This window comes from Pygocentrus nattereri, chromosome 18, assembly GCF_015220715.1.
Source record: "Pygocentrus nattereri isolate fPygNat1 chromosome 18, fPygNat1.pri, whole genome shotgun sequence".
Classification (NCBI taxonomy): domain Eukaryota; kingdom Metazoa; phylum Chordata; class Actinopteri; order Characiformes; family Serrasalmidae; genus Pygocentrus; species Pygocentrus nattereri.
Window position 1 is genome coordinate 2,273,055 of NC_051228.1, and position 12,079 is coordinate 2,285,133.

The 12,079-nt window shown below is 43.4% G+C and overlaps 1 protein-coding gene across 1 annotated transcript in view; it reads left to right on the top strand.

Annotated features, from left to right (window-relative positions):
* pcolcea (procollagen C-endopeptidase enhancer a) overlaps positions 1-11,021 on the top strand; it is a 23,380-nt gene extending 12,359 nt beyond the window's left edge. Inside the window, exons 3-9 of the mRNA XM_017721983.2 lie at positions 1,568-1,826; positions 2,970-3,094; positions 3,521-3,657; positions 4,071-4,414; positions 6,649-6,720; positions 7,918-8,088; positions 10,567-11,021. Of these exons, the coding sequence (XP_017577472.1) occupies positions 1,568-1,826; positions 2,970-3,094; positions 3,521-3,657; positions 4,071-4,414; positions 6,649-6,720; positions 7,918-8,088; positions 10,567-10,700 (1,242 nt within the window). The 3' untranslated portion in view covers positions 10,701-11,021. The remainder of the gene's footprint in view (positions 1-1,567; positions 1,827-2,969; positions 3,095-3,520; positions 3,658-4,070; positions 4,415-6,648; positions 6,721-7,917; positions 8,089-10,566) is intronic.
* The last annotated feature ends 1,058 nt before the right edge of the window (positions 11,022-12,079 follow it).

Sequence of the window (12,079 nt, forward strand, 5' to 3'; positions counted from 1 at the left end):
CCCACTTTCTGAGAGCCATATTCTTGTAATAGTGTCATTTTGGACAGTTTCTTTCTGCCACTTTATTAGAAACACCCCCCTTGTGCTTCCACTGACTGGCCACTTTATTAGAAATACCCCCCTTGTGCTTCCACTGACTGGCCACTTTATTAGAAACACCTATATTTCTACCACTCTGCAATGGTACTGTATGCAGTCCAGCAGCAATGCTGACCTCCCCAAAATGGTGGTGCGGTTGACATGCCTGGCTAGACATCATCACTCGTTCGTCTGAAATCTCAAAGACTAGTTAAATAATCTCTAATAGACGTCCTCATGTGTTTTCATGTGTTTTCTGAAAATTCATGCACTATCGCTGTTTTAGCTATGCTAGCGTACTTAATCCATGTTTCCGGCCTTGTGGTCATTCAGACATTCAGTTAGCACCGTGATAATTGGTAGGTGATAAGCCTGTGTTACCCACATTCGCTGCTAGGAAAGCAGCATAGACCAGCATTGCTAGCATATCGCTGCTGTCGACAAAACCTCGCACCTCCAAAACTTTACAGGAGAAGGAAAAAACCCACTCTACTTCTAATGTAAGTCAATGGAACCAGACGTCTTTCCGAGTCATTTTGGGCCGTTTATTCTGGTCCAATCATCATGAAAATTACACATAATGTAAAGGACAATAGGCATTTTCAAATTATGTCCAAAACTGAAAAACATCAAAAATGGAGATACGAGGTTTTGTTCTGACTGCAGTGATATGCTGATAGACCAGCCTGAAACCCTTGCTAGTCTGCTGGTCCAGTAGGGAACAGTGAATCACAGTGTCAGAAACCACACGTTGAACACGTCTGTTAGAGATACTTTACATTTACGTTTTATGGCATTTGGTATAGTGTAGGGTGTTTGCCCAGGTGAGGATTGAACCCCAGTCTACAGGGCAGAGGTGTTACCCACTACACTGTCCCAACCACTACACTGTCCCAGCCACTACACTGTCCCAACCACTACACTAACCAACCACTACACTGTCCCAACCACTACACTGTCCCAGCCACTACACTAACCAACCACTACACTGTCCCAACCACTACACTAACCAACCACTACACTGTCCCAACCACTACACTAACCAACCACTACACTGTCCCAACCACTACACTGTCCCAGCCACTACACTAACCAACCACTACACTGTCCCAACCACTACACTAACCAACCACTACACTGTCCCAACCACTACACTGTCCCAGCCACTACACTAACCAACCACTACACTGTCCCAACCACTACACTGTCCCAACCACTACACTAACCAACCACTACACTAACCAACCACTACACTGTCCCAACCACTACACTAACCAACCACTACACTAACCAACCACTACACTGTCCCAGCCACTACACTAACCAACCACTACACTGTCCCAGCCACTACACTAACCAACCACTACACTAACCAACCACTACACTGGCCCAAGATACTGAGCAACTCCAGTGCTGAAACTGAAGAAGCACACCAAACGTGTCTTGACTGATCGGCTAAACTATCACAATCTCTCTCTTCGTCTTTCAGGTCCCTGAGGGTAACGTGGTCATGCTGTCCTTCAGGATCTTTGACCTGGAGGCTGACCCTTTGTGCCGATATGACTACGTGGACGTGTATAACGGTCACTCTAAGATAGTGCAGAAGTTGGGGCGTTTCTGCGGGACGTTTCGGCCGGGAGCGCTGATCTCCACCTCCAACACCATGATGCTGGAGATGGTTTCGGACTCCGGCACCGGGGGCAGAGGCTTCCTGGCCTACTATAACGGAGGGAAACCACATGTGGACGGTAGGGCTTCTGTCGTCATGCACAAGGTTTAGCAGAGCAACATGAAGACCAGGAACATGAAAATTGCCATTTGAAATTTTTATTTGAGAAGCACTTTGACACTGAAATATGAAGTGAAATGTAACACTGCAATGTAAAGACTGCAGCAGGAACAAAATAAGAAGACTGCATTTTCAAAAATTGCAATATGAACTACTGTAGGAAATTTGCAACGTCATGTGATTTTAAGTAGTTTTATGCAGTCTTCTTATTTTTTTTATCATTACTTTTTTTAATTTGTGATATTGTACTATTACCTTACTAATTTCTTATCTACTTTTGATCTTAATTTCTTACCATTTAAATCTCAAGTTCTATTTTTATCTACTTTTATCTTTTATTCACTGTTATTTTAAACTTTCTTTTAATTTAAAACGATTAAATGTAGTTATTATTTTCTTTGTCATGTCAATCCCTGTTTTTGTAAATGCTCGGCTACATTGAAAATGAGGGTTGCCCTCAATGTACTTCCGAGTCAAAATAAAGGTTGATTGATTGATTGATTGATTGATTGATAAATGCTGCATAGAATTTGAGATATGCAAAGTAGAATTCTTGCAGTATAAAAGTTGTAATATGAAATGTGAATTGCTGTTTAAATTGTGTCACTCGAAATGCAAAATTTGCAATACGTACAAAATTTTATATGAAATTGAAGTACGAAATTCATAATTTGAGTTATAAAATGTAATATGGAATTTCCAGTTTAAAAACGGAATTATGAAATGAAATATGAAATCTGAAAAAAGTTGCGATATGAAATCAATATGAAATATGTAATATATGATTTGCAATATAAAATGCAATAAGGAATTCGCAGTGATATGCAACATAAACTTTGCGGCATGGAAAGCAATGCGAAACTTGCAAATATGAAAATTTCTACCTGAAAAGTTTTCCTACATGAAATGCAGTGGGAGACATGCAAGACGACAAGCAATATGAAGTCTGAAATATGCCTATTGTAATTTTAAAACTACAGTATGTATGATGGTAAGCACTGCCACATTGATTTGCCGGGTTATTGACAATCAGTTCAGGCGTCTCAGTCACTCAGTGCTGTTGTCTGACCACCAGTATTAATTTTGCCTCGTTCTGTTTCAGAGCATCAATTCTGTGGGGGAAAAATGATGAAACCACAAGGCTCCATCAAAACCCCCAACTGGCCGGAGAAGAATTACCCACCAGGCATCAGCTGCTCGTGGCTCATCACTGTGGATCCAGGCATGGTCAGAACCAACAAAACCTTCACATACTTACAAATCAGTCTCAGGAGAGCGAACTGTGAAGTTCTAGAGCAGCAGCTCCGTGTTGTAGTTTATCCCATTATTGTTCAAACCCGGCTCGGTTTTCTTTCTAGCTGTTTTTAGTGTAAACGGCTTCGTGATGGGTCACTGCTGATGTTATCAGAGTAATCTTGAAAGCGTGCCCGGTCTTTTAAACGAGAGTCGGGCTGCTGAACTTCTTCCAAATGTGCAACCTTAAGCAACCTTCCAGGAGCAAGTGGAGGAAAATTGTTTCATCTAAAGTCGTGTGTGGTTACACAACACGTCCAGATGTTATGGTTAAAAACATTTCATCTTCTAATGTAGTTACGATTTTGGAGATATGAGGTTTTCCTCGCGAAGCTGTGATCATGAACACTCTCGTTTCAGGTAATTGAAGTGAAATTTGACAAGTTTGACGTTGAGCCGGACACTTACTGCCGCTTCGACTACGTGGCGTTCTTCAACGGAGGGGAAAAGGACGATTCACGGCGCATCGGCAAATACTGTGGAGACGTGGCCCCTGAGTGAGTGCAGAGACCTTTAGTCCCTCTGACCTGTCCCAGATCAAGACGCTGTACAATTCCATACAGTTACATGTTTCAATCTCAATGTGCTTCCACTCACTGCCCACTTTATTAGAAACATCTACCTTGTTCTTTCACTTTGTGTAGTGGTGTTTTTTATCTTTAGGTCAGTTAACGGCCAAAGAAACCCGGACTGAGCACAGAGTCTGCTGATGATCCGCTGCACTGATACAGAACTCGGTTGATGTGTGAGGTCACGTGTGTGAACTGAGTATTTTGCAATGGCTTTGGTGCTTCAGCCAGTTAGAACTGGATCTGTCTGTTTTATGGGCACATATGAAAGAGTCCCCAGTACTGATGATAAGAAACAAGCTCTAATCATTCACCGCGGGTTCCTCTCTCTCTGTCTGCAGCACCATCGTAACCAACAGTAACGTCCTCCTGGTCCAGTTTGTGTCTGACCTCAGTGTGACCTTTGACGGTTTCATGGCCTCGTACACCAGCATCCCGCGTGGCTCTCGGGTCCCCACCTCAGGCTCCAGCCAATCAGGAGGCCGCGTCCATTCTGAGCCCGCGAATCCCCGCCCAGCCCAGCCCCGGAAACCCATCACCACGACAACCACACAGCCTCCAACCACAACCACGACTACCACCACCACTAAAGCTCCACCCAGACGCATCCCAGTCAAGCCTGTCCGACCTGACAGACCACCGGTCCGCAAACCAGAACCAGGCCAACCCAGACCGGCCCGTCCAGGTCAGAGAGGGCTCTTCACTAACTGTGACATTTAGAAACTAGAAAAGTTTTCAAAAACGTCCATTTTTCTAAATATTTTGAAGGCAAATGAGCCTATTTGTTCTGTCAGTTTGCAGTAATTTATGTCCTGCCTTTTTATTATAACGTTTCTGTGGTTTTATGTACCAAAATAATCATAATCCGTTTTTACATGACCATTTTCCACCGCTCTCCATCTCTCGGAATGAAACAGGCTGTTTCCTGTGCCTTTCAGACTGACACATGTAAATGAGTCCGTTCTGATTGGCTCTGTTTTCAAAAAGCAGTCCAGACTGGAACACTCGTAACGTCTGTGCGAATGGGCAGGGAATAGGCGGACACATGTAATTGTTTTAATCTGTAGATTAAAATTTAAAAATTTTTTTTAGATTTACTCAACGTTGTACCGTGACCCCAACTGGCCATTGTTTGTTCAAAATATGCCAATGGCAAAAAATAGACACTGAATACTTTTAAAATAAGCATGCAACAATATAAATAAATAAATGAAATAAACAGTTTTATAGAAAGCAATAAACTACATTAGCAACAGATCACGTTAAACCTCTTTAAACGACCCCAGTGGAAGTACCTTGGGCTTCCACTCACTGGCCACTTTATTAGAAACACCTACCTTGTGCTTCCACTCACTGGCCACTTTATTAGAAACACCTACGTTGTACTTCCACTCACTGGCCACTTTATTAGAAACACCTACCTTGTGCTTCCACTCACTGGCCACTTTATTAGAAACACCTACCTTGTGCTTCCACTCACTGGCCACTTTATTAGAAACACCTTACCTTGTGCTTCCACTCACTGGCCACTTTATTAGAAACACCTTACCTTGTGCTTCCACTCACTGGCCACTTTATTAGAAACACCTGCCTTGTCCTTCCACTCACTGGCCACTTTATTAGAAACACCTACCTTGTGCTTCCACTCACTGGCCACTTTATTAGAAACACCTACCCTGTGCTTCCGCTCACTGGCCACTTTATTAGAAACACCCACCTTGTGCTTCCACTCACTGGCCACTTTATTAGAAACACCTACCTTGTGCTTCCACTCACTGGCCACTTTATTAGAAACACCTACCTTGTGCTTCCACTCACTGGCCACTTTATTAGAAACACCTACCCTGTGCTTCCGCTCACTGGCCACTTTATTAGAAACACCCACCTTGTGCTTCCACTCACTGGCCACTTTATTAGAAACACCTACCTTGTGCTTCCACTCACTGGCCACTTTATTAGAAACACCTACCTTGTGCTTCCACTCACTGGCCACTTTATTAGAAACACCTACCCTGTGCTTCCACTCACTGGCCACTTTATTAGAAACACCTACCTTGTGCTTCCACTAACTGGCCACTTTATTAGAAACACCTACCTTGTACAGCAAGTTTTTTAAACTGCCCATTTGCTTGAACTGGACATCTGGCATCTTTTTTTGTGGTGCTGTCCCATAGATTATGTTGCAGTGCATGCTGGGAACTGTAGTGCAGCTCATGGTGAAATGGGCTAATGTTAATAAAAAATTTAAATCTTTTTGCAGGCTGAAAAAGCTTCTGCCACAGGCCTGACGTGGCCCTTGTGATGGACACATGGGTTTTAAAGCGTAACAGGTTGAATTAGAGGGGAATCCTGAGTGTTGACGTAAATATACACAAAAGATCAGCACAAAGCTGCTTTATGATCAACAAACGTTTGCAGGAATATTTTCTTCCTTCACTAAAAAGCTCATTATTAACTACTGCACAGCTTGTTGTTATACGGCAACAATGACTTCATCTTAATGTGACTAAAAACATAAAATAACATGAACATAGCAATAAAATCTGTTTTCCTGTTTAGTTGTGGATAAAAAGGGGTCTTTTACTTTGAAAGGACAAATACCTCATGACGTCACATGACCAGGAATCCTTACTGTGGTGATGTTATTACTGTAAAATCCAGATTCCAGTTTAAACTGTACTCGTTTCCAGTGTAAATCCCGGGTCTGCGTTTCTCTGAGAAGCTGGATTTGACTGTTCCTGTTTTCACCAAGTAACCCACTAAATTTTTAGAAATAGTTTTTTTTTAATTTCCATTACATAAGCAATTTCAAATAACCAAAGCACATTAAATCATTTATCATGTTTAATAATTCAGGCAGTAGAGGGTTCATCTCACATTTTCTTTTTCCCACAATTCTCTTGTGATTTCCATTTTCAGTGAACCCGCTGTGCCCCAAGGCCTGTAAGAGGGGCGGAACCATAAAGGCCAGCTTCTGTGCCAGCGAGTTCGGTGAGTACATGCCTGAGTGTCCGAGTGGTCAGTCAGTGTCAGAGGGGTCAGTCAGTGTCGGAGTGGTCAGTCAGTGTCAGAGAGGTCAGTCAGTGTCAGAGTGGTCAGTCAGAGTGGTCAGTCAGTGTTAGAGGGGTCAGTCAGTGTCAGAGGGGTCAGTCAGGGTCAGAGTGGTCAGTCAGTGTCAGAGGAGTCAGTCACTGTCAAAGTGGTCAGTCAGTGTCAGAGGAGTCAGCCAGTGTCAGAGGAGTCAGTCAGGGTCAGAGTGGTCAGTCAGTGTCAGAGGAGTCAGTCACTGTCAAAGTGGTCAATCAGTGTCAGAGTGGTCAGTCAGTGTCAGTGTCAGAGGAGTCAGTCAGTGTCAGAGGGGTCATTCAGTGTCAGAGGGGTCATTCAGGGTCAGAGGTCAGTCACTGTCAGAGTGGTCAGTCACTGTCAGAGTGGTCAGTCAGCGTCAGATTGGTCACATGCAAAAGTGTCAGCTTTAATTACACTGCAAAAAAATCGCGTCTTCTCAAGTTCAGTTGTTCTAAATCCTCTGAATAAATCCAATATTTCTCCTGTGATGATTGTTTAAAGCTCATTTTAAGATCTTTTAACTTATTTCCAGACATTTTTTGATCTCATTATGTTGGTAAATAATTTTGCTTCTTTTAATAAATGAGCTGGAAACGAGCACAATTATCTGCCAGTATCCTGAGAAAACTTTACTTAATAAAATCACTTAAAACAGGTAAAAATGTCTAGAAATAAGCAAAATAATTTCATAATAAGCTTACAACAATCATATCAGGAGAAACGTGAGACAGATTAGATTAGATTGACTAGAATTAAGATCATTTCCCTTGACAAGATACTCTTTTTACACAAGTACCACTGTTGTTTTGAGATATGGCTGAATTAGATTTACTAATCTGATAATATTAAAGCTTCCAGACTACAGACAAACTCCTGAGGCCCCCTCAGTGCCCCACTGTGGCCACGGCTGACCTGCTGACCTACAGAACCTCATTAAAGTCAACCCATCCTTAAAATAGTTCATGTCCAAATACTTTTTGCCACCTCTGTATTTTCAGCACCGGAGGGAATCTACTTTACGGCCCCTTTTGTCTTTTTTTCCATTGTTTGCTGTTGTTGTTTATCCTTTCCTCCTTTTTGTGGTCATTAAAAGCTCTGCTGTTTTCGTTGTGTGTGCAGTGATCACCGGCACCGTGACGGCTCTTTCGCCCGGCCCTCAGGGCAGTCTGCACGTCACAGTGTCCATCATTAAAACCTACAAGGCCGGCAGACTGACCATCACTCAGGTTGGAGAGACCATGTCTGTTAAACTGGTGCTGCCCTGCAAGATCTGTCCACTGCTGCGTAGAGGTACAAACACACTCAGTTCATGCACATACGCTGGCTGGCCACTTTATTGGAAACCCATACTTTGTGGCTACAGCTCACCCTTCAGAAGCTGGATCATGCAGTCGTGTGGTCTCCAGTGGTCACTTGCAGGAAGAAAAAAGTAACATATTGTTATTTTAAGGCAAAAGGGAGGCCATAATTCACTTTAGGTGTCTCTTGCAAGTGACCACTGGACGCTGGAGCACACTGGGTATCACGCCGTAGAGCATCGTAAACCCATCGTTGAGTCAAAGCATCGCTCCTGCGGTGATATAACGACTGCAGTAAATGTAGAAGCACCTAAAAAACACGGAAGTGCAGAAGCTGCAGCTCAAGAAGCAAAAATCTACTGAGTGACTCGGAACTGCAGCAGAAGTTCTTAGAACATCCGTCACCTATCAGCACGAGAACTGACGTGGGCGTGGCTCTATCCTTCTCTACAGTCTAGAGTAAAACGCTGAAGCACCAAAGAGGAGCTGAACCAACACAACAGAGTGAAATCAAACCCAGAAAGTAAATGTAAATGATTCAAACAGAACTGAGGAAAATATCCAAGACAGTAGAAGCACAAATCATCAAAACATTACCTAATTACATGGAACTGAGTAGATACACAGCAAAACATGGTCTCTGGTCGAGTGCAGCGATCTTAATCCCGGCTGACACGTCCAATAGTTCTCATTTGGAGATTAGTAAAAGACTATATAACTATTTTTTGGCATTTTTTGCACTTGGTGTGAGTGATTTTAGTCTAATTATCTCACTGTGTTGGTCTAAAACCGATTACACTGAGCAGAATTATCTGCCGTCCTGTGGTGAGATAATCTGACTAAAACCAAGTAAAAAAGGCTTAAAATGGGCTAAATCATCTTATAATAAGCTTGCTGAACTCACAAAAATGAGAAATACTGGATGTACCGACTAGATTTAAGATCATTGCACTTGAAAATCTGACATGTTTGCAGAGTTTAATTAAGATTAAGAGATTTTTTAATCCCACAAACGGGGAAATTCCACCTCCGCATTTAACCCATCCGTGAAGTGAAACACCACATACACACTAGTGAGCACACACACCCACCCACCCACCCACCCACACACCCACCCACCCACACACTCACCCACACACTAGGGGGCAGTGAGCACACTTGCCCTGGAGCGGTGGGCAGCCCAATCCGCAGCACCCGGGGAGCAGTTGGGGGTTAGGTGTCTTGCTCAAGGACACCTCAGTCATGTGCTGTCGGCTCTGGGGTTCGAACCAGCGACCTTCCGGTCACGAAGCTGGTTCCCTAACCTCCAGCCCACGACTGCCCCCGAATAGCAGTGTAATTAGACACGATAATTTTTTTAACACGTATTTATTTTTCATGTCTTCGAGTGTAAAAGGCATGTTGATTCACATAAAACCAAATCTGAGAGCGTTTGGGAAGAACGGCCTGTAAAGTGTGTTAATAGCCAAATAACGTTAGGAATTATGTGCTGATGTTGTACCATTTAGATTCAAATGACTTCAACTAGATCTGCTTGTGCGTTGGAGACTGTATTGATCCACACATCACCGGAACTCGTATATCTCTGCTGTCGTAAGAAAACCTCGTATCTCCAAAATAGCAACTTTACAGGAGAAGGAAAAACCCTACTTTACTTTTAATGTAAGTCAATGGAACCAGACGTCTTTCCAAGCAATTTCGGGCCGTTTCTTTTGGTCCATTCATCCTGAAATTTACACACAAAGTAAAGACCAACAGGCATTTTCAAATTATATTAAAAACTAAAAAACGTCAAAAATGGAGATACAAGGTTTTCTTCCGACAGCAGCGATATACAGAAATACATAAACAGCCACTTTATCAGAAACCTCTCTGCTGTAGCTCCATTTTGCTGGTGGACAGTTACAGTGCTAAAATGGTACTTTGTTGGGTAAAACGATCTTACATCGAGCTGATATATCCAATACTCTGCCTGTTGAGAATGTTGTAAGCTCATTTTAGGATTTTCTAACTTATTTCTAGACACTTTTTATTTGTTTTAAGTCATTTTAATAAGTAAAACTATCTCACTACTGGCAGATAAATTAGCTTCTTTTAAGAAACCAGCAAAATTATCGGCCAGTACTGCTGGTATTGCTAAAAATGTCTAGAAATAAGGTGAATAATCTTAGAATAAGTGCACAACCATCTCAAAATAAGAAATGTAAGATATGCCGACTAGAATTAAGATTCAACTGACTTTCACTTACAGTGTAGAGAAGTTGTTGATGCTATTTTCTACCCCCCGATCTTCAAATCCAGACTTTGAACCCAGTTTCTGGCCCTGTTGTTTGGTGAGACAGAAGGTGGGCCATCCATCAGTTAGGTCCAGGACGTTGGGCTCTGGACCACCCTCTACCACCGATATGTGAGCAAAGACGTGTGACCAGTCTGACTGGCCTTTTACGGGTCTCCGTTTCTCCTCTTTCAGGTCAGAACTTCATCCTGATGGGTCAGGTGGATGAAGACGGTCGTGGCACTGTGGCTCCAGGAAGCTTCACCGCTCCATACAAAGCTCCACACCACAAAATCCTCAACAACCTCAACAACCAGCCGTGCCGATGAGCCGTCTCAGGCCACAAACACGCCACCCTGACCGCAGCAGGCCTGAGCTCGGGCCACACGTAACCCAGCACAGAGCCCATAGAAAGAAATGAACCGTATTGTTTTGTTTGTTCGGGCGGCAGATCTCTCTCACAGTGTTTGTGAAACTTGACTGCAACCTCATTCAGATCTGGAGCAGCTGCTCACTCTGCAAACGGGAACGATCGACATGGCAGCATATAAAGGGACTATATTTCACTTTATTCACTTTATACACACAAAAAAGGTGTCATATTTGTAATTTATGATGATGTCACCTAATAAAGGTTTTATATCACACCACACGGTTTTGTTTGCTGGATTTAGATATGAGCTCAAACTAAATCTAACACATTGAGGAGGCTGAGCCATTGAACAGATGTCATACAGCGCAACATCGCCCCCTTATGGCCTGACTTCACACAGCAGCCCAGTACCGCAAAATACACCCGTCTCAACAATGCTTTTGCCTTTTCCGTCATAAGGATGAAGTAATAGCACAGTGTTAAAGAAGCAGAGAAAAGTCTAATAACCCCAAATGGAGCCAAGCAGTCAACAGACTGTCATCTGGTGCGCCAGTTCCAGCATTGGAGCTACAGCAGCTACAGCAGCTAACAAGGACTGGAAGCGTATGGTCCGCCAATTAGCGTGGTGCTAACTGCGTGTATAAACCATCCCTCATTTGCCTGAAAGCGGTGGAGGTGTTCAGCATCTCTAACAGACTGGATCACTGTGAGATTCACTGTTCACGGCAGGAAAAACCAGCGCAGACCAGCAAGGGTTTCATGCTGGTCTAAGCTGGTCTATGCTGGCCTGGTTCTGGTTTATCTGGTCACCCCAGCATGTTCATGCTGGTTGACCAGCATACCAGCATCAAAACACAGCATGTTGTCCGGACAAAACCTCGTATCTCCAAAATATCTCCAAACTTTACACCACGGAAAAAAACACACTTTACTTTTAATGCAAGTCAATGGAACCGGAGATTTTCCAAGTCACTTTGGGCCGTTTCTTTTGGTCCATTCATCGAGAAATTTACATACAGGGTAAAGGACGACAGGCGTTTTCAAATTATGTCGAAACTGGAAATGTGTCAAGAATGTTCTTCCCAAGAATGCAAGTCAGTTGCGTTCTTGGTTTAGAGCAACACCCCTCGTAAACGCCGTATCCACATTTAACCCGTCCGTGAAGTGAAACACCACATACACACTAGTGAATACACACACACTAGGGGGCAGTGAGCACACTTGCCTGGAGCGGTGGGCAGCCCTATCCACGGTGCTCGGGGAGCAGTTGGGGGTCAGGTGTCTTGCTCAAGGACACCTCAGTCATAGACTGTCAGCACTGGGGATCGAACCGGC